This window comes from Acomys russatus, chromosome 23, assembly GCF_903995435.1.
Source record: "Acomys russatus chromosome 23, mAcoRus1.1, whole genome shotgun sequence".
Lineage (NCBI taxonomy): Eukaryota > Metazoa > Chordata > Mammalia > Rodentia > Muridae > Acomys > Acomys russatus.
The window spans coordinates 11577208-11599318 of NC_067159.1; the positions used below are offsets into that span (position 1 = coordinate 11577208).

The following is a 22111-nucleotide window of genomic DNA, read 5'->3' on the forward strand; positions in this document are numbered from 1 at the left end:
TTCTTTCTTATTTATTTTCATTTGTTTGTTTATCTATCATCTATCTTCTATTTGTTTTCTATCATCTATCATCCATCCATCCATCCATCTATTATCTATCTTCTATTATCTATTTTCTATCATCTGTCATCTATCTAATCTACTATTTACCTATTTTCTATCATCTATCTATATCTCTATGTATCTATTTTTTTATTAATTTTCTATCATCTATCTATATCCTATCTATCTATCTATCTATCTATCTATCTATCTATCTACCTACCTATCTATCTATCCCTGACTGGCCTGGAACTCACTATGTAAACCAGGCTGGCCTTGAACTCACAGAGATGTGCCTGCCTCTGCTGCTGCTGGTATTACGAGTGTGCGCCACCACGCCTGGCCTGACCTTTCATTTTTAACCTTGTGCTTGCTGCATTCACTGTGCCTGGTGCCTCATATGCCTGATGTCCTGCCACCATCTAGAAGGCTGGTGTACAAGGCACTCTCATTCCTATTTTTTCAGAAGAGACGCAGACCCAGAAAGGTTAAACAAAAACCAAGCCCAGAGACACATGCCTACAGGCCCGGCTCCTCAAGAGGCTGAGGCAGAAGGACCTCTTGAGAGCAGGAGTTTGAGGCCAGCTAGATATAGTGAGTTCTCATCCTAGAACAACAGAAAAGATAGAAGAAAGAAGGGAGGAGAGAAAGGCCAAATGACTCCTAGGTGCTATGCAGCTAATGAGTGGAGATGCAGGGACCAAACCCAGGGCTGACTCCAGCTTTCTCTTCGTGTGTCTTTGTCTCTCCTGGGAAACTTTTCCTCCTGCCCTTCAAATTGGGTATGAGTAACCCATAATTCTGATCACTCAGACATGCCTTGCCCACTCTGCAGTCAGCACCCACCCCTGTATAAATGACTTAAAGTAATCCTGTGCCGGCTTTCTTTTCCTCCCCTCTCCAAAGCAGTTTTCACTTTTAAAAATCTGGGCTCTGTAACAGTGGCCTCCAACTACAAATGAAGGTTTTTGTCTGATGGTTCCCAGATGTCCTAAGTCTCCCTTCCTCTTGGGGAGTTTATTTCAATTTTTTTTTCTTTGTCGAACATATTATTTTAGCCTTTGAGGTTAACTAATAAACCACAAGCTCTCACACATAAGAATTTGGATAAAGAAGGACCTCAAAGATTGTTCATCTAACCCCATCATCAGATGGGTGGGGCCAACCAGTGGCTATGGTCACCAGAACCAGGCTGGTGTTCTTGGGAAACAACAGTCCCAGTCACTCCATCTGAAAGCTGAAAAGATTTTTATTACTTCCAAGGTGCTATTCACCAACAAGCAGAGGGTCTTCTACATGGATGTTGTGGTTTTTCTTTAGCCAAAAGGATTTGTACCCAACAGTAGCCAGCTGTGCCTTGACCATTTTCAGAAATGTTTCCCAGACACTTGGCTGCCATCACCCTGCCTGCTGCCTGGGCCAGGGCAGCTGCTGGGGACTTGCTGAAGCAAAGCCTCTCTGGCAAACCTGCTTGGGTCCTAGCAGAAGAGGGAATGTTTGGCTGCAGCCTGTCTTCCAGGTGTTCAGAAGACCCCCATTCCTGGGCACATTTCTGTCAACCTTTCTATTGCTGTGGTTCTCAACCTTCCTAAAGCTGTGACACTTTAATACAGATCCCCACGATGTGGTGACTCCTGAGCATAAACTTATTCTCTTTGTTACTTCATAAGTGTATTTATAGATTGTAAGATAAATATCTGATATGTGTCCATGGCGGGGGGGGGGGGGGGGGGGGGGGGACAGTGCGCGGGTTGAGACACACAGGTTGAGAACCACTGTTCTATGCTCCTCTAAGAAATACAAGAGTGATCTGCTGGAAGACCGCACAGGGGACAGAGCACTGAGGCATAGCATATATGAGGTGGAATAAGCCAGGCACAGAAAGACAATTACTTGATCTCATTCATCTGTGGAATCCGGGGCAGCTAATCTGAGGCCGGGAGATGGCTCACTCTGTTCAGTAGTTGGTGCATTGCATGAAAACTTGACTTCGATCTCCAACGCGCACATAAAGAAGCCAGCCATGCTATAGTGTGCCTTTAGTGCCACTGCTGAGGGGACAGAGACAGGAGGGTCCTTGGGGCTTATTGGCCAGCCTGCATAGTCAAATTGTAAGCACCAGGTTCAGTGAGAGACCCTGTCTTAAAACAACAAGACGGAGAGTAAGGAAGATACCTGATGTTGACCTTTAACCTTTACATGCACATGTACACATGTGCAAGCATACCCGCACACAAACATACACCTGCACAATCAGCAGAACATTGATCCTATAGAAGTGATGAGCAAAACAATGGACAGCTGAGTTGTGATAGGGACAAGGAGGACCTGGTCAACGGCTACGAAGGTAGACTAGAAGGGACACATGTCCATATGACTGATATGCTGCTGCACAATGAGATACTTAACAGTGATAAATATTTCAAGATTCCTAGGAGATTTTTAGTATTTGACTACAAAACTAATACATGTTCAAGGTGATAAGCAAGCTTCTCATAGGCCCAGTGCGGTGGCACACGCCTTTAATTCCACCACTTAGGAGGCAGAGGCAGGCAGATCTCTGAGTCCAAGAGCAACCTGATTTTAAAATAGTTCCAGGTCAATCAGAGTTACACAGCGAGACCCTGTTTTTTTTTTTTTAATGATGTTACTTTACATACATATATCAAAAAACCACATTGTGCGTCACAAATATTTACAATTATGTGCCAGTTAGAAAATAAAATACCACTTTACAAAAGGCAACAGAATGGAGAACTGGAGCAGCCATGTCTGAGCTGAGCCAGCTTCCAGCATCACATGACTCAGAGATGTCAGTGATGTGTAGACAAGTAGTGGCCAACATATTTTAAACAATCTTTTACTTGTGTTTCAAGCTCTCATTCTGAATTCCACATTTGATCTTTACCCCAAGGCTGAGAAGTGATGGGAACAAATGCCAAGTATCATCACTCTCTCCCAAGTGATAAAGACGTGGTCATTAAGTACAGACCATGCCTCCTCGAAATTTAATGGATAAAAAATGATAACTCTTCCATCATTCTTTGTCTCAATTGTATTTAGGATGAGTAAGCCTTTGGGCTGGGGTTTCTGCTTTCAAGTTTGCAATCGAATTTCTCTAAATGAAAAACATCTGTTTCTGTTCCTCCAAAGAAACCAGAATAATAATAGCTTCATACATAACTCTGATATATTTACTAATGAAGCTGTTTTCTCTTCTTACAGCATAGAACACACAGTGCAGACTTTCAATGAAAACCAGACAACATACTGTGACCATTAAGAATGCCAAGACCAGGCAGCGGAGGGCCGCAGACATCAGACCACACCATCATGGATGACGCTGACTTTTCAGAAGATACAACGTTTGAACAACAGGAAGACTTGCCTTATGATGGAGACCTCTCCCAGACGAAGATGTGTACTTCTTACAACTCTGTCTCAACAAATGACACTTTTCTTGTCTCAGTGGAAGCTGTTCTGGCAGGAGGAGACCCTCAGGAGACGGCTGCTCTCCACGAGATGTGCCAGAACATGGCTCTGGTCGCTCCTTGGGATAAGATGAATGAAAGCTCTGTCAACAGCGGATGCTATAAAGATAAACAATGCACCTGGGCTTCTCCCGCTCCAGCTAATAAAGGAGATACTGCAAAGTCACACATTTCGGATATTTTCCTCCATCATCTCTCCAGGGAGCCATTCTTAAAGGATGAAGGCGTTGGCCACAAAACTGCTCCAGAAACCTCAAATATTGACAGTCTTGATGACATAGCTATTTTTACAAATATTGTTTCACATTATGCAAGGAAGTATTGCCCCCAAAAGCAAACCCCAGAATTCACTGACCAGCCTAGTTCCCAGAGCGGAGCAAAAAATAGCAATAAGCCCAGTTGCTCTCCAGGCACAATAGGAGAGAACACCTCTCCCTTAGAAAAGCCAGTGATTGCTGGGCAGAGTGGCCATCAAGAAGATGCAAGCCTTCTAAGTAGACTTGGAGGTCTAGGTGATAAACATAACAACAGCCTAGGGCAGACGCCCCAGAGACAGCTGACTGACAAAGCAAGTTCAGGCAACCCGTTCAAACATGGCCAAAGTCAAGTGCACTGCCAGCTCCCTGATTTTCCTAGGGTTGCTCCCAAAGTGAAAATCCCCAGAAATACTGTAACTAATAAACCATTTACAATAGCTAACCAAGCCAGCTTTTCTCCTAGGTTGAGAAATAAATCAACAGTTGTGCAAGATAATTTAGGAACCATGTCTGGGTCAAATTGTGTTGAAAAACAACCAGATCAAAAATGGAAATTTACCGAACCTTCGCAACAAACACAGGTAAGTGAGAATGATTACTGTCAGTACTGACCCAGGGTGGGCATCCCAGGTGGGTATCCCAGGGTGGGCATCCCAGGTGGGCATCACAGGGTGGGCATCCCAGGTGGGCATCCCAGGTGGGCATCCCAGGATGGGCTTGTCCATAGAGCTTGGCTGTCATTCTGAGGTTTTGTTATTCTGGCTGTCACTCTGGGTCATTCTGGGCAAGTGAATTGACCTCATGAAAAGAATCAGAAGCTGGATTCAGAAAAATATAGAGGCAGATAGAACCCAAAGTCCCCAAAACTCTCCCAATATATTTCTTTCATCATCATCATCATCAGTTGGTGGTGGTGGTGGTGGGCTTTAATTTTTGTTTTGTTTTGTTTTGTTTTTTTTGTGACAGAGTCCCTCTATGTAGTCCTGGCTGACCTGGAACTCACTCTGTAGACCCGGCTAGCCTTGAACTCACAGAGATCCTCCAGCTTCTGCCTCTCAAGTGCTGGGATTAAAGGTATGTACCACCATGCCTGGCCTCTGATATAGCTCTTAAACTTCGTCTAGAATTGTTTAAAATTTTATTTATGTTTTGTTGTTTAAGAGTTGCATACATACATATAAAATCCCAATTTCCCCTTTTTTGTTCCTTCCCTATTTTCTCCCCTAATTTTCCTACCAACTCCATCTACTTTTTTTTTTTTTTTTTTTTTTGTTTGTTTGTTTTTGTTTTTCGAGACAGGGTTTCTCTGTGTAGCCTTGGTCATCCTGGACTCACTTTGTAGGCCAGGTTGGCCTCAAACTCACAGCGATCCGCCTGCCTCTGCCTCCCGAGTGCTGGGATTAAAGGCGTGTGCCACCACGCCCGGCTTTTTTTTTTTTTTTTAAGACAGGTTTTCTCTGTATAACAGCTCTGGCTTTCCTGGAACTGACTCTGTAGACTAGCCTGGCCTTGAACTCACAGAGATCCAACTGCCTCTTCCTCTCAAGTGCTGGGATTAAAGGCGTGTGCCACCACTGCCCAGCATCATCTACTCTTTTTATGTTTTTTTTTTATATATATATATGGGTATTTGCTGCATGCATGTATGGGCACCACATGGGTTGTCTAGTGCCCGCAAAGTGCACTGGATCCTCTGGAACTAGAGTTAGAGATGGTTGTGAGCCATGATGTGGGTGCTGGGAACCGAACCCAGATTCTCTGGAAGAGCAGCCAGTGCTCTTTTTTTTTTAGATTTTTCCGAGACAGGGTTTCTCTGTGTAGCCTTGGCTGTCCTGGACTCGCTTTGTAGACCAGGCTGGCCTCGAACTCACAGCAATCCACCTGCCTCTGCCTCCCGAGTGCTGGGATTAAAGGCGTGCGCCACCACAGCCCCACTCACAGCCAGTGCTTGTAACCATTGAGCCCCCTCTCCAGCCCCCATCCAGGCTTCTAAACTCAGTCCTTCTCTGAGGTTCTTCTTCAAGTGCCTGGCTTTTCTCAGGCCCAATTTTAACAAATTCCTCCTTTACAGGGGACATCCCTGGAAGCCTTTGTTTTCTTTCCTTTTTTTTTTTTTTTTTAAAAAACAGTGTCTCGTGTAGCCCGGGCTGGCCTTGATCCTTTGATCTTCCTGCCTCAACCTCCCAATATTGGGATTACAGGAGTGCACTGCCACATGTGTCTTAGAACATCCTAACCTGATGGGCCAAAGAATATTCATTCACACAGCTTCCCTAAGACCAAGCAACCTCTCAAACCTACCAACACACAGCTTTCACTCGCTTCAGCAACAGCAGCAGCAGCAGCGATAGCAGCAGCGGCAGCAGCAGCGGTGGCAGCAGCAGCGGCAGCATTACTGTTGATAGAAGTAACTAATAAGCTGGGTTAACTAAGGCCACAGTTGTGCATATGATTTTGAGCATCTCCGCCTCCACACATGCCCCACTCACATCCCTTTCTCCCCACTTTTCCTTCCTATCAGTCCCCTTTCCCCTTAGATCACTTCATTTCTTTATGTCATCTGTACTCATGAGATCTTACATATGTGTGTGAAATCTAGAACCCACAGGTGAGAGAAAACATGCTATTTGTCTTTCTGAGACTGACCAGGTTGGCTTACTATGACTGTCTCTTGGTTGCACCCATCTTCCTGTAAGTGACAGAAAGTAATCCTTCTTCATGGTTGCCAAGTCCATCATATATGTAAGGCACGCTTTCTTTACTCATTTCTGTTGTTGGACATTGTGTTAGTTAGGGTTTCTATTGCTGTGAAGACACACCATGACCAAGGAAACTCTTACAAAGGAAAGCATTTCACTGGGGCTGGCTTACAGTTCAGAGGTGTAGTCCGTTATCGTCATGGTGGGCAGCACGGTGGCGTGCAGGCAGACATGGCACTGGAGAGGTATATGGTGCTGAAGAGTTCTAACTCTCAATTCACATGCAACGGGAAGAGAATGCCACACCTCCTAATGGCCACTCCCTATGAGCCTAGGGGAGGGGCCATTTTTATTCAAACCACCATAAACACACCTAGGCAGTTTCATAGCTTAGCTATTGTGCACAGCGTTGCAGTAAACATTGATGTGTAGGCGTCTCTATGAGACACTGACATGGAGTTCTGGGAGTGAATATTCAAAGTTGTATAGGAGTTGTAGTTTTGATTCATCTTAGCTTTTTGAGTCATAAGAGCCTGATCTGCAAATTCTGAAGCGCCTTATATCCACTGTTTCCATTGCTGCCTCCCAGAGCCTTGTGTTCTACATGCATCAGTCCCTCGGTTATTGGTGCCAAATGAAATAAGGCTACTATGCTCTTTAATGCCACAATTCAAACATTCTATTAGTACCCATTTAGTATAAAACTTTGCTCATGCCTAATCTATGCTCCCCCCCCCCCTTTTTTTTATCCTGTCTTCTCATTTCTACCTAAGGTCCCTTCCTGTTGAGGTTCAGGATCTCATTGATTATTTAAGGTGCAATTGTTAGCTAAATTTACCTTTGATAAAAATCACAGGGAGCCACGCATGGTGGTGCACACCTCTAATCCCAGCACTCCAGAGGCAGGTGAATCTCTGTGTGTTCAAGGCTAGCCTGCTCTACAAAGGGAGTCCTGGACAGCCAGGGCTGTTACACAGAAAAACTCTGTCTCTAAAAACCAAAAAAAGAAAGAAAAAAAAAATCACAAGAAAAAATTTAAATCTTTGTTACTGAATGGCCTTTCTTTTCTTTTCTTTCTTTTTTTTTTTTTTGGTTTTTGAGACAGGGTTTCTCTTATAGTCCTGGCTGGCTGTCCTGGACTCACTTTTGTAGACCAGGCTGGCCTCGAACTCACCGCAATCCACCTGCCTCTGCCTCCCGAGTGCTGGGATTAAATTAAAGGCATATGCCAACCATGTCCAGCTTTCTTCTTCCTCTTCCTCTTCTTCTTCCTCCTCCCCCTCTTCCTCCTCCTCCTCCTTTTCTTCTTGGTTTTTCGAGACAAGGTCTCTTTGTGTAGCCTTGGCTGTCCTGGACTAACTCTGTAGACCAGGCTGGCCTCAACTCAAAGAGATCCGCCTGCCTCTGATGGATTAAAGGAGTGTGCCACCACTGCCTAGCTTCCTCTTTCTTCCTATAAGAGAGCATTCATGCATGATCAGTTCTTAGTGGCCTACAGTTCATGGGAGCAGATAGATCTCCACTCATCTCTCCCCAGCAATGCTTGAATTTGTCAATGAGCTTGAGGTCAGGCTTCTCTCTCTCTCTCTCTCTCTCTCTCTCTCTCTCTCTCTCTCTCTCTCTCTCTCTCTCTCTCTCTCTCTCTCCTCTCTCTCTCTCTCTCTCCCCCTTCCCCCCTCTCTCCCAGTCCTACCAGCTTAAATTGGAGAACTGGACCCAACAGGTTTCCTATTATCCTATACTAGGGATATTCATCTTGGTCAGAGTCAATTTTGAGCACAGTCAATCACCTCTCTGGCATGTCTATGTTTCTCAGTTCCATGTATTGGGAGCAGAAAGACCCTAAAAAGGAATCGCTTTGGAGTTTAACCCTGTCCAGTCAGCCTGCAGCAGAAGGCACCACCACCATCTCAGCACATTCAGCGTTAGTGTATTGTATTCCTCCTAGTGTCTGGCTGTCGTGTCTGGCGTTAACGAGAGCACTAGCAACAGAGATATGACAAGTCTGACAATGGTCCCTGCCCTCATGGAACTTATGTCCCGGAGACATTTTGGAGTTGTCTACATGCTAGTGTCAAACACGATCATAGTGTCAGCTGAATGTAGCCCCGAGAGCGGTCCTATAAGGTACATTCTCGATTGCCCCCCACTTTACCACCAAGAAATTTGAGGCTTATAGTAATGAGCAGCAATTTCCTGTGTCACCCAGTCATAGTGACGTTGAACCTCAACATGGCAACCACAGCTAGGGTCATAGCACCGTGCTGCCTCCTTGGCAGCCAGCACACAGGGCATTCTGAGCAACAGTGTCATTGACTAGATCCACAACCAATGGGTCCTTACTCTTTAATCTTGTAGGTGGAACCTGCTACACACACCCGCCAAGAACCTCTCACAGGTAGTATCTTAAATTATTTTTATTTAGAAAAACATTTTGGAAAAAAAAAAAAGAGCAAATGGTTCTTGTCCCAGACTCATATTTGTAATATTTACTAAAACTGTGGTAAGTAGAAATGAATAGTAGCCAAACTTAGCCTTTTTTTTTTTTTTTTGCATAGGAGTTGAATCTGAGAAATGTCACCTGAAATTGACACCAACACCTCAGAAAGATCCTTCCTCAAATTCTTACATCTTTCAAAAGCTCTCCCAAGGGAAACAGATGTGCCAGAAACTGAAAGAACAGACTGACCAACTGAAGGCTAAGGTAATACTCATTAAGAATGTGAGTGCACACCTTTAGTCCCAGCACTCAGGAGGCAGAGGCAGGCAGATCTCTGTGAGTTCTAGGCCAGCCTGGTCTACAAAGCGACTTCCAGGACAGCCAGGGCTACACAGAGAAACCTTGTCTCAAAAAAAAAAAACAAACAAAAAACCCCAAAGAATACAAGTGTGTGTGTGTGTGTGTGTGTGTGTGTGTGTGTGTGTGTGTGTGTATGTGTGTGTGTGTGTTCGTTCAGAGGACAACTTGCAGGAATTGGTTCTCTCTTTCTACTCTGGATTCTGGGGATCAAACCCAGGTCATCAAACTTAGCTGAAAGTTCCTTTGCTAACTGCACCATCTCACCAGCCCCAAACACTTGCCAAGTTTGTCAACAGCATTAGAAACAACCAATGTCAAACTGTGAGTGAGACCATGCTGTGAATGAAATGTTGCTCTTTTTTTTTTTTTAAACTGCAGGTACAAGAATTTTCCAAAAGAATAAAGCAGGACTCCCTCTGTCGTTTGCAAGACATAAGACTGGTAATGAAGTTGATCCAGTTTTTAAAGCTTTATTTGGAAATTCCAGTGGGTAACTGCAGAGGCTTTTCCATGACAGCAAATAGTCTGCACAGTGGTGGGAGTGGAAAAGGAGGAGGACTATTGAATCATCTTAGTTTCTGGAGCTGCATGGTTTAGAACTCTGATTCCACATGTATTTATCCTTCTTTTCTCCTCAAGGAAGCTATTGCTTAGCTCACGGTCACCCCATAATAAAACCCAGGCCATGGAATGTTCCAGAAAACAAGATCAAAGCCGCTGTGAAGGGTGAGCCCTATCCACAGTGGATGGGCCTTGGTGGATTTCAATTGTGAAAGTAGACAGTATCTGGCACCTTGATATGTAAGACTCTGAAGATGCTTAAAAATGGAACTCAAGCAACCTTGTCTGGGGTGGGGGGAAACAACAACAACAACAACAACAACAAAAGTAGAACTCGAAGAAGAGCTTTCAGGTCATGCCCCCTAACATGCTTTCACACCCTCGCTTGTTATCACAGTTATCAAATAACTAAGTCATTGTTGTCATGACAACTTTTTGGGGCTAGGGGGCAAAGGTTGAAACTGGGCGGTGGGGGTGGGGTGGCCGGGAAATGAATAAGATGAAGATGTGGAAGATGGCGTTTTGGCCTCAGGGTCAGCACCGGACACAGTCAGAAGACCTAAGGAAGGCTTGAGCAAGATTCAGAGCAAACTATGCTGCAGAAGCCCCACAGCATGGGCTGAACCCAGAAAAGAAGCCACTGATTATTTGTTTACTCATCATATTAATTAACTGATCCATTCATTCATTTACCCATCACATTAATTAACTGCTCTGTTCATTCCGAAAACACTTATCAAGAATTTTCTTTTAAGTGTCTGTCCCAGGCACCAGAGATTTAGAAAAACACACCTTTTGCAAGTGTCTTTTACTCCACTAGGAACAGGCTGGTGACCAGCTCATTAAAAAGCAGCTGGTGAGGTGCGAAAGCTGATGCAGAGCCCAGCGGAAGTTCCTCCTTGGCCACTGAGGGGAGACTTTGGATGATGCTGAACATGACCGCTGGCTTGGCTATCGTAACAAGAATCTTCCAGGCCAAAAAGAAACAAACAGCACGTGCAATAGCACAAGGCACATGCAACTCGCGTGAGGACTTGTGTGGCCTATCAGAGCTCAAGCGTGCACACGGAGACTAGGGAGCAGACAGGCAACCATGTCATGGAACGAGCTTGCATTTCATCCTGAGTCGATAGGGCAGCAACGGGGAAGACATTGAAGCTAAAATATAGCAAGGACCGTGGGGCTGAGACTGTAGGCAGGGACTTGGCTAGGAAGCCAACACTGGCCAAGTTATAAGGTTCTGAAGGATGGAGAGGAGGTGATGGGGTTAAAGGGGGGAAAAAAAACCCAATCAAGAAAAAGAGGAGGTGTGGATAGTTACAGAGTCCTGGCTTGGAGGATCGAAGTGGAGGATCCAGTTCAGAGAGGGTGTGGGAAGCAGGGAAGGGCCAGGAGTTGAGTGTTGCTTAGGACCTTGAGTGTGAGGACCCCTTGAGAACCTTGAGTGCGGAGGCCCATCTGTAGGAAGTGAGAGCAACGATCTGACCTTCGGCGGTATTTGGGTCAGAACCGATGCTTTGGCAGAGCTGTGGTTTGAGGTGATGGCGTGGGTGAGATGCTCCCAGCAAACCAACAGCCTCGGAGCAGCAAGTGGAAAGGGTCCAGGGCAGAGTTCCAAGCAATAGGGAAACAGGGAAAACAGAGACTCACAAAGGGGACTAAAGAGGGAGGACTCCGCCAGGCGTGGTGGCGCAAGCCTTGAATCCCAGCACTCTGGAGGCAGGGGCAGGCGGATCTCTGTGAGTTCGAGGCCAGCCTGGAGTACAAAGTGAGTTCAGGACAGCCAAGGCTAAGCAGAGAAATCCTGTCTCAAAAAAACAAAAAAACAAAACAAAACAAAAAAACCTCCAAGGGTCAAGCAGTGGAAAAGGAGGTTCCTAGAAGCTGGAAGTGGGCGTCACGTGCTCAAGGAAGGAGAGTAAGATAGGGGTGGATTTAGCAGCGAGATAGCATAAGGGGTCTTGGCAATTCACGAAAGCTAGATCCAGACGGCAGGGTGTGGGAGCCGAGGAGCAAGTGATTGACAAGGAAAGGTGGTCAAACAGACAAGCGCAGACTTTTAAAGGGCCCAGCAAAGCAGGACTGGTTTGAGTCTCTGGCCTTCAGAGGCTGCAGGTTCAAGAAGTTTCTTTCTGGTTGTACAGGGCTAAACGGATATTTAGGACTGTAAAGTGGCTCCTTGGGAGGGGGGAGCAGTTTGTGGTCTGAGAGTTGCAGGCCCACAGCATTTGGGGTTGGAAGAAGGGCTAGAGGCAGCTAAAAGCAGCCTTCCTAGTACAACATAGTGGAAGACGTTTGGACTTTATATAATCTTAGACATACCGTGGCATGTCCTTCATCTCAATGCGGTTAGAAAACTAAATGATAAATCATGTCATGTCTTCCGAAATATGACTTAAATGCCAAGACTATTTTTTGATCTTTCAGACTGAGTCTTATATAGGCCTGGTTAGCCTAGAACTCACTGTATTGACCAGGTTGTCACTGACCTTGAGATGATCCTCCTATCTCTGCCTCCCAGGTCTGGAGGGGGCGTCAGGGGTAAGCACCACCATGCTTTCTCCTTCCTTCTCACGCTCTTTGTTTTGACCACACCAAGCTTTTATAGCTGTGTTTCCTGTTTGCAGTTCCTAATGGCCAGCCCTTACTTTTTGCCTACGGCTCTCAGTGTCTGCGTTCATCTTCTTTTTGTGTTCTCACTGTGAACTCTGCCTTGCTCCACACTGACACTCCCACTCAAACTTGCTAGTCTTCCCTAATTCCTCCTTCTGGCCAGACCTGTTGCATCCCTTTCATTCCCCACCTTCCCCATCCCCCCCTCCCACACACACACACACACACTAAAACCTCCCCAAAGATGTCTGTGAGAGTCACAGTGTCAGTCAGCACCCTGCCTGGGACCAGATGGTTGACTCGAATGTGGTAACTGAGGAGAGCTTAATAAAAAGCATCGCTCTACAACAGCCTGGGAAAGGCCAAGGGAAACCCATGAAGGATGTGGGGAGCTACTTTACCCCCCAGGCCTGAAGGAGCAGAGGAAATGCATCCCCCTGGGGCCTTAAGGGAGCAGCTGCAGTTGCAGGAGTAGCTGAGAAGGCCTGTGGCTTTTGGTAGGAGGATGCAGCCCATCTTCGATGGTGCAAGAATGGCAGAAGCAAAGAAATGAGGGCTCTCACCTCATCTTTAGCCAACTCCTTTCTCCTGCCACTATATTGTAGCTCTACTTTGGCTACAATGCAATGGAACCAGGGCCAGCCTCTCACAGAGACAGACAGAAGGTGGCTATAGGGAGAAAATGGAAGACATCCACTGGGCCAGCTATGTTTATTATACCCAATAGTCACCAGGTTTCCCAAATCAAGTTAATTCATTTTTAGTATCTTTTCTTTTTAGGTGGGTCTCACTATGTAGCTTGGGCTGGCTTGAAACTTGCTGTCTCTCTCTCTCTCTCTCTCTCTCTCTCTCTCTCTCTCTCTCTCTCTCTCTCTCACACACACACACACACACACACACACACACACACACACATACAGCAGGCTGGCTTTAAACTCACAGAGCCCCATTTGCCTCTGCTTGCAAAGTTCTGGGATTAAAGGTGTCTGTCACCATGCCCAGCCATTGCTATATGAATAGGAATTTGTAGTAACAGCAGCTACAATCTAGTGAGTGTGCACACATGGTCCTGATAGTTTGACTTAAAGATTTCAAGTTTTCAGCTTTACTTGATGCAAACTTGATACCTAATCAGCAGTTGCCTAAGGTTACGGATGAGGGACCCACAGATCCTGACAAAGGGAAACGGTTAGAAGTTAAACAATGGCCTTTGTTGTCACATTAGACACTTGGACTCACCCTCATATTGAGCTTTCCATTTTTATGGGGACATTCTCTTCTCTTTCCACTCCAAATAGTTTTGAAATTCATTCCAGAACTCCAGGCTAAGAGTATTGTCATTAATTTCCTGGTATGAGTTAAACGAACCCATTGAGTGGACTTAATCTGTATCAAGCCCAGCGCTTCCCACTCAGGGCATTTAGCAGGAAATCCTGATGCCAAAATGTGTTAATGATTCATGTTTGGAAACAGCATCTTGAGGTGTTTCCCCTGAGGCACCATTTTGCTTTTCAGAAAAATAAATGAAAGCTGTCTACCATATTATCAATACTGTATAATTAGCTAGCAGCAATTGGCTCAATAGTCTTCCCCCACCCCCACCTCTGGAGGCTTGAGGTCTTTTTGTTTTTTAACCCCCTGTGGGAAAAGATCACCTCGAGGTTCTGCTTTTTTAAGGGGGGGAATTAATAGAGTGAGTATATTTGTCTTCCAGGGACTCTCTCGTCTTGGACAGCCCTCTGTCCACATTGAGACCAAAGTTATACAGTGTTTATTTATATCCTAGCTACAACCACACTGTGTCTGGTATGAATATAAATCAAAAGGGTTTGAACTGCAATTATATCCCATATACGGGAGAAGCTCTCTCTCTCTGGGATGAGGGAGGGACCCAGTCTTTCCCCACATTTATTTAAAGTCACGGCTGGACAAGCAAGGAAGGGCCAATAGCTCGGGATGAGCTTGCGGTCTCGTGTGGGCTGACATGGCGAGGAGCAGCATCCTGGGCAATATCTGGGGCTTGCAACGTGCAGAACCTTCGCAGGGTTCCACTCAAAGGCTAGTGTAGATGATGTCTCTGCGGGGGCAAGGAATTGGCAAATTTGTTGAGTTCCTTTAGGAACTGAGCCTTTCTTGAAACTATAATCTCCACACTCAGGAGGTGGAGACAGAGGATCAGGAGATCAAAGCCAGCCATGGCTACATAGTGAGGTCAAGGCCAGTTGGGCTACATAAGATCCTATCTCAAAACCAAAATAAAGCAGGTATAGTCTCACACACCTATCACCCTGCATTTGGGAGATGGAGACAAAAAAGGAAAAAAAAAAAAAAAAAAGGCAGCTCAAGGTCATCCTCAGCTATTCTGTGAATTACAGGTCAGCCTGGGCTACATGAGGCTCCATCTCAAGTAAAGAAACGCATAAATAAATAACAAGGCATAGTGGCACACACCTTTATTCCCAGCATTTGGGAAGCAGAGACAGGAGGATCTCTGTGGGTTCTGGGCTAGCCTGGTCTATAAAGTGAGTCCAGAACAGTCAAAGCATACACTTTTAAAACAATGTATCTTAGTGACAATGATAGCATTCACACAGCCCTAGCAACACACATACACACAAATTAATATGCAAAATTAAATATTGGATCTGGTGTGTCTTGCTCATTAGGACAAATCCAATAAGCATTTGTTTTTTTGGTTGTTTTTGTTTTTTTCACATTTACAGAAGAATCTGGAGTCAAGACACGCATCTACCTCCATTCCTCCCCTGATAGCTCCAGAATACAAACTTGCCCTTTATTTTACAGAGAAGTCATAACTTCCCCCACTTCCTTTATCTCCACGTCCTTTCCCCCTTGTGTCACCATGTATCGTCTCTAGGCATGTCCTAGAGCCCCCTGCTTTATACTACCCGCGGATCTTGCTCTCTGTCATCTCAATTTTTATTCCCACTGGAGTTGAATCCAGGGTCTTGCGTGTGCTGGACTGAGAGTGGTCTTCCATAGACTCATGTGTCTGAACACTTGGTCCCCAGATGGGGGCCCTGTTGGGGAGATTTAGGAGGTGTGGCCTTGTTGGAGGAAGTGTGTCACTGAAGGTAAGCTCTGAGAGTTTAAAGACGTGCATGGTTCATGCTCTGGCTGCTGTGCTTACTGCTTGATGCCCTGATGGACTCGACCCCTCTGAGCTGTCAGCCCAAATCAACCCTTTCTTCTGTAAGTTATCTTGGTCATAGTGCCTTATCACAGAACGTAACTAACGCCCTGGGCAAGCTCTCTACCACTGAACTGTCTCCAGCCTTCACTTCTTTCATGGTCTCTCCTTGTCTCCGATTTCTACTTCTATTTTCTTTTTTAATATTTTATTTAATTTTTAATTTATGTGCATTGGTGTGAGAGTGTCAGATCTCAGAGTTACAGACAGTTGTGAGCTGCCATGTGGGTGCTGGGAATTGAACTGGGTCCTTTGGAAGAGCAGGCAGTGCTCTTAACCACTGAGCCATCTCTCCAGCCCCCCCCCCCGATTTCCACTTCTTAAAAATTATTTATGTGTGCCTACATGTGTGCATGTGCTTGTGTATGAATGTGTGTACATGAGTGTCATGGCACGAACGTGGAGGTCAGAGGACAACTTTTGGGTGCTGGTTTTCTCCATCCTCTTGGTTGAAGCAGGGTCTGCTTCTGAAGGTTCTGAATGAATCCTGTAGAGGAATGCTAATTCAGAATATGGCTGTTCTGGCAAGAGGTCACATCCAAAGATGATCTAGGTCTGTGTGGTCCAGCTGGAATAACAACACACCTTTAATCCAGGAGACAGAGGCAAGCAGATCTGAGGTCAAGGCCAGCCTGGTATAGAGCAAGTATCAGGTAAAGAAAAGCTTAGGTCCAGGGATGGTGGTACATGCCTTTCATACCAAACAAAGGTAAAGTTAGTTTGTAGAAGGAAGCACCCATGTTTGAAAGTGATGTCTAATTGAGTGGCAGAAAAAGTGATGAATCAGAGAGGATTTGACAGACTAGGATACGCCGAACTCTCATGAGAAGAGAGAGGAAAGGGAAGCTACTTAAGAGGCAGGCTACAGAGAAAGGAAGCAGTTTTACTAGCACTGTAATAGATGAGTTGCAGAGAGAGGACTCAGGTGAAGATGGAACGAGCCAGGAAATGAGAAGAAGTCAGAAGATTAGAGCAGATTGCTGAGTTAGTCTGAGGCTGTGCAAAGCAATCCCAGCCCAAGAGAGAAGCCAGATTAAATAAGTCAGCTGGGGGAGGAGTTTGAGCCAGAACAGCTGAGTTGAACCAGCCAGCCCAGAGCTCAGAAAGAACAAGTAAGGGTGAGCTTATTTATTTATTTTTGTTTGTTTGTTCTGTTTTTCAAGGCAGGGTTTCTCAGGGTTGTGCTGGACTCACTTTGTAGACCAGGCTGGCCTGGAACTCACAGAGATCCACCCACCTCTGCCTCCCAAGTGCTGGGATTAAAGGGGTGTGGCACCACGCCCGGCTCAGGTGAGTTTATTAAGCTGCAAGTCTCAGGGGCTGAAAACATTCTAGGCCTAGGTTAGATTACACGGAAGGCTAGAAGCTTCCAGGATTGGCTTAGGTTAGCAGAAGGAGGCTATAAGCCTCCCAGACAACAACTGAGCCAGGAGAATAAAATTACTTTTACAGAGGTGCCACCTCACCACATGTGTTCTGGGATTACAGCTGTGTGCCATCACGTGACATGTATCCAGCTTTTCTTTCTTTTTTTTCTTTCCTTTGCATTTTTTTTATTAATTTATTCAGATAACATATCAATTGTTATCCCCTTGCTTGTCTCTTCCCATTCCTCCCTCCCTCTTTCACCCTATTCCCCTCCCCTAGGTCACAGCCTATCAAGTCTCATCTTTGTAGCCTGCCTATTCTTTCTCTCAGTGTCACTAGGTCTCCCCACCAAGGAGAAGTGGTCAAATATGGGGCACCAGAGTTCATGGCAGAGTCCGTCCCTGCTCTCCACACAACTGTGGATAATGTCTTGTCCATTGGCTAGATCTAGGTAGGGGTTCAATATTTACTGCATGTGTTGACCTTGGTTGGTGCAGTAGTTGAGCAGACCCCCCTGGGTCCAGATCCGCCCATCTAATGGGACTCTAGGTGAGAGAAGTACCCGTGAATGGGAAAATAGAAGGATCCAGAGGGTCCTAGAAACCTACAAGAAGAGTGTCCAGTTTTTCATGTAATGACTCAGGTCGTCAGACTTGCACTGCAGGTGCTTTTACCTGTTGAGCCATCTTGCCATCCCTGACTCCCATTTTCTATTTCCTATTTAATCCAGAGTTATTTAGGTGAGTGTTGGATAAAATATAATCTGGTACAAATATATACAGATATTAATAATAGTAGAGTTAATTGTATTATTTATAGATTTTTATTTGCCCTCCTATAAATTTACATAACAATTATTTCCTCAGAATCACAGTAGTCAGCACTGTGAGAGTGGGGGCTGGCGCTCACTGAGAAAGTATCTGCCTCTCATGCTCACATGGGTTTGGTCTTCAATGCAAAACCGGGTTCCCTTTCAACAGCTCAGCAGAGGGACTTAGGGTCCAACTCATCAGAAATGAGTATCTTCCTTAGCAGCTGGCTAGATGCCTCAGATGTTGTCAAGCCTGCTGACCTAAGTATATACCCTAGAACCCACAGATAGAAGAAACCAGCTCCCACAAGTTGTCTTTTGACCTACACACACACACACACATCATCATCATCATCATCAAAACAAGAAGGACCTTGACATCATCAGTTCCGAGAAGTTTATCATGGTGGGTAGAGTAGAGATGTGGGAAGCAGGGAATGAGGATTACAGCCTGGAGTGTTGGAATGAAACTCTAAACAGGATGCTACTCAGGGCAGATGGGCCTTTTCCTTCCTGCCTGAAGACAGATGACATGGGAAACATGGCCCCGGGTCCTATTTTTGAGAAGGCTGACTATTTGGCCCAGAAGGTGCCTGTTTGCTTTTGTCTACTCAGAGAAGTGGAAGGTGAAAATTTCAAGTTGGAGATGCTGCTTGAGACATTAAAGGGAAAGCTGATACATACCTGTGTACTTGGCCCCTCCCCCTCCACCCCTTTCTGGAGCTCTCCAGTCATCCTGGAAGTGGTGGCATCTGCAGTCTCTTCAACCTCAGCTGAGGGAACACAGCAGCTGACAGGCTTACACGGTATCAGGAGAAATGCTGTTTGCTCACACTCTGACTCCCAACTCTGGACTTGCTGGGTTCTGTTTTAATCCTCCTTGACTTGCCAAAGCCTCATGAGTCATATTGTTTAAAATGGAGCCAGCTCTTCATGATTAGAAGCGATTTCAAGTGTTAATTTTCAAAATGCTGTATTAGTTTAGCATCCAGCACCACAGTTCAAAATGGCAAGCCACTGAAGAGCAAAACTTCCGCGGATCATGCCTAGATCTTCCTCTTCATAATTTTATACTCCTTCTTTAAAAAAGTATTTTTAATTATGTGTACATGTCTCTGTGGGTGGGTGTGTACCTGGGTGCAGGTACCCTGGGAGGCCAGAGGTGTAGGACCCCCTTGGGGCTAGAGTTAAGATAAGCCGCCTGAAGTCAGTGCTGGGACTCAAACTCAGGTCCTTTGGAAGAGCAGCTAGTGTTCTTAAGTGCTGAACTGTCTCTCCAGGTCCCTATACTCCATCTTTTTAAGTTAAAAAAAAAACATCAAGGTCAGTAAACTAATGGTTCCTTGAATCCACTTCTGAATTCTGTCTCACAGTTCTTTTGGGTTACCTACACATGCAAGCTTGAGGATCAGTAGATTTCTATGCTTTTTGGTTTTTTTTTTTAGTTTTTGCACCACAGGCACTTTATCAGTTGACCATCTTTCCAGCCCTTGTATTTAATTTTTTTTTTTTTTTTTAATGACAGAGTCTTACTATGTAGTCCAGACTGTCCTGGAACTTGCCACAAAGACCAGGCTCTCCTCCAACTCACAGTGGTCCTCCTCCTGCCTCTGCCTCCCACAGTACAGGGATTACAGACATGCCCCACCACACCCGACTCATCTCTTTGTTCTTGTAGCCTCAATTATCAGCACAATTCGGACTACATTAAAATTCTGAGAAACTGAGTCATCTAAATAATTGCCTTCAGTTGACTCTTTAGTTTCGTAGAGTACTGAAGGACCCAGCCTGAAGTGGAGAGTCAAAATCTGAAAGAGGCTTTCGTCAGGCAGAGCCAAGATATTATACAAATGCAAACTCTTCCAAAGAAGAACATCTACTTTCCTCCGGGAACCTGCTTCCTGGCAAAGCCTCACTTCCTCAAAGCGGGCTTGAGCCGGGTGCCATTCTGTGCCCCTGATACCAAGTAGGATTTCTTGCTCCATCTTCTGTACCTGGGTCTGGCTCGTTTTGTGTCCTCACATCCTAAATACCTGACATGGAGTTGAGGGCTCCATATCAGAAGCCCCCTGGATTTCACGGCAGTCTCAGTGCTGCCCGAGATGCCAACACTAGTGGCATGGTACCGCGCTTGGCCTGAACCTGAGTAAGCTCTAGGGCAGTGGGAGGGAGTGTGAGCAAAGCCCAGCCATGGCCCGACAAGCCTGGATTTGCTCTTGCTACTTTGGTCCTAAGTCCACAGCAACTGTTAGGAAGGGATGACGTCTATAAGTCCAACGCGTAGCCCTAAGGAGGAGTTTCCTGAGAATACTGTTCATTCAGTAATTGATCCATTCTCATAGCAATTATTGGTAAATGCTAGGCGCTTTCTTGGGAACGAAGGACAGGGCAGGAATCACCTGCCTTGGAGATGCGTGTGCCTCTGCAAGGAACGGTCATATCTAGCAAACCGGATCAGAATGACTGCAGAACGTACTCCAAGGGGGTAAATAATAAATAAAGACACATTCTTTGTGTCTCTAAAGCCAGACCACCTAAGTTCAAATACTGATCTGTTGTTTATCAGCTTTGTGATCTGAGGACAGTTATACACCCTCTCTGTACCTCAGTTTCCTCATCTGGAAAATGGGGATAATAACACCTGCCTGGCAGGGTTGTTAGCATATTTAAAAGAGTTAATAGATGAAAGGTACTTAAAACAGGGCAGGGATCAGGGTAAGCCTATCCACCTGGGTGTTAGCTGGTCATGCCTGTTAAGTAATGGGATATGACAAAAGCTAAGCATGGGAGACCAGCATCCTAAGGGACAGATAGTGACCAAGGCCCTTACACTAAGTCCTGAGGTAAGACCCCAGCTACATTAAGTGTCTGGGACAAGGGACAGGAGGTAAACATACCTTGGGGTGTTTGGGTTTGCACCTGAATGAGTCATTTCTGATGGCCTGCAGTTCTAATGGATCCTTCTGTGTGTTTCTGCAGATGACCAAGGAGCACACTGGCTGCTGTCTTCTAGGGCCCAGGGGCTCAAGAGGAACTGAGGTGACAGGGCTGCCAAGGGCAGGGTCACAGGAGGCCACCTTCAAGGAGCTCATGGAGCTGGTTCCGAAGATGTGAGTCCTCTCCCTGGGTGCTTCCCACCACTTGGTATCAAGGCTGAAATGGGATGGGGAGGGGTGGTGGAGGTGGAGGTGATGGTGGAGGTGATGGTGGAGGTGATGGTGGAGGTGATGGTGGAGATGGTGGAGGAGGTGGTGGTGGAGGTGGAGGAGGTGGTGGTGGTGGAGGTAGAGGGGATGGTAATGGTGCTGGTGGTAGAGGTAGTGGTGGAGGTGTTGGTGGTGGTGGGGGGGCTGGTGGGGGAATGGAGGTGATGGTGGTGGTGGTGGTGGTAGAGGTGGTGGTGGTGGGGATGGTGATGTGAGTGGTGGAGGTGATGGTGGGGGTGGGGAGGGGATGAGCATGGGGGGTAGAGGGGGTGGTAGGGGTGGTGGGGGGTGGGTGGGCTAGGGGGTTGGTGGATGTGGTGGTGTCTGCCTGCATCTGGCCACACAGCCCGAAGGTAGAGGGAAGTGTCCCACAGCAAAGAATGACAAAGGTAGAGTAGCTGCGGGACATTCACACAACACTGTCCCACAGGTGGCTCCTTCCACAACCCCTCCCCCCCAGCACTGAATTAAATCCCCCCCCCACACCAGCTGGAGAAGGAAGTTCAGAAATGCACACTGCCTTTTCTTCCTTTTTATTTAAAAACAAACAAACAAAACCAGCTATTTACGTAAATAGGCCAAGTACGGATAGAGCCACCCAGGATTAAGCCAGGCTGCTGTGATCCTGTGACCCTGCCTCTCTTGGCTCCTGTTGCCGGGCCTGTGGTGCCTACCTACAAGTCTAACTGAAGCTGATGGGTCCCGAATCCAAGGCCTGCCCAGTCTGCAGAGTGAGTTCGGGGCCAGCCAGGGCAACTTCATGAGCACCTGTCCCAAAATGTTAAACCATTGGAAAAGACTCGGGATGTGGTTCAGGAGTAGAGCGCAGGGTTAGTTAGCAGGCAAGGAGCCCCAAGTTCCGACCCTAGTGGCCCAGTCCTCAAAATCCCCAAACCAGGTTGTTGAATGTGACGGACACTGGGATTGTCAAGCTCTCCCGGCTCACTTGCTTTCCCTTTTTTCCTTTCCATCTTTTTTTCCTTCACACTCTTCTGTCTCCCTCCCCATCCTGCCCCCTCCCCAATATTTTTCTTTTTTTGCTAGGGATTGGC

At 46.0% G+C, this 22111-nt stretch overlaps 1 protein-coding gene across 1 annotated transcript in view; it reads left to right on the plus strand.

Annotated features, from left to right (window-relative positions):
- The first annotated feature begins 3375 nt into the window (after window positions 1-3375).
- Aknad1 (AKNA domain containing 1) overlaps window positions 3376-22111 on the plus strand; it is a 36830-nt gene continuing 18094 nt past the window's right edge. The window contains exons 1-5 of the mRNA XM_051165662.1: window positions 3376-4371; window positions 8848-8890; window positions 9051-9193; window positions 9668-9730; window positions 20833-20963. Of these exons, the coding sequence (XP_051021619.1) occupies window positions 3376-4371; window positions 8848-8890; window positions 9051-9193; window positions 9668-9730; window positions 20833-20963 (1376 nt within the window). The remainder of the gene's footprint in view (window positions 4372-8847; window positions 8891-9050; window positions 9194-9667; window positions 9731-20832; window positions 20964-22111) is intronic.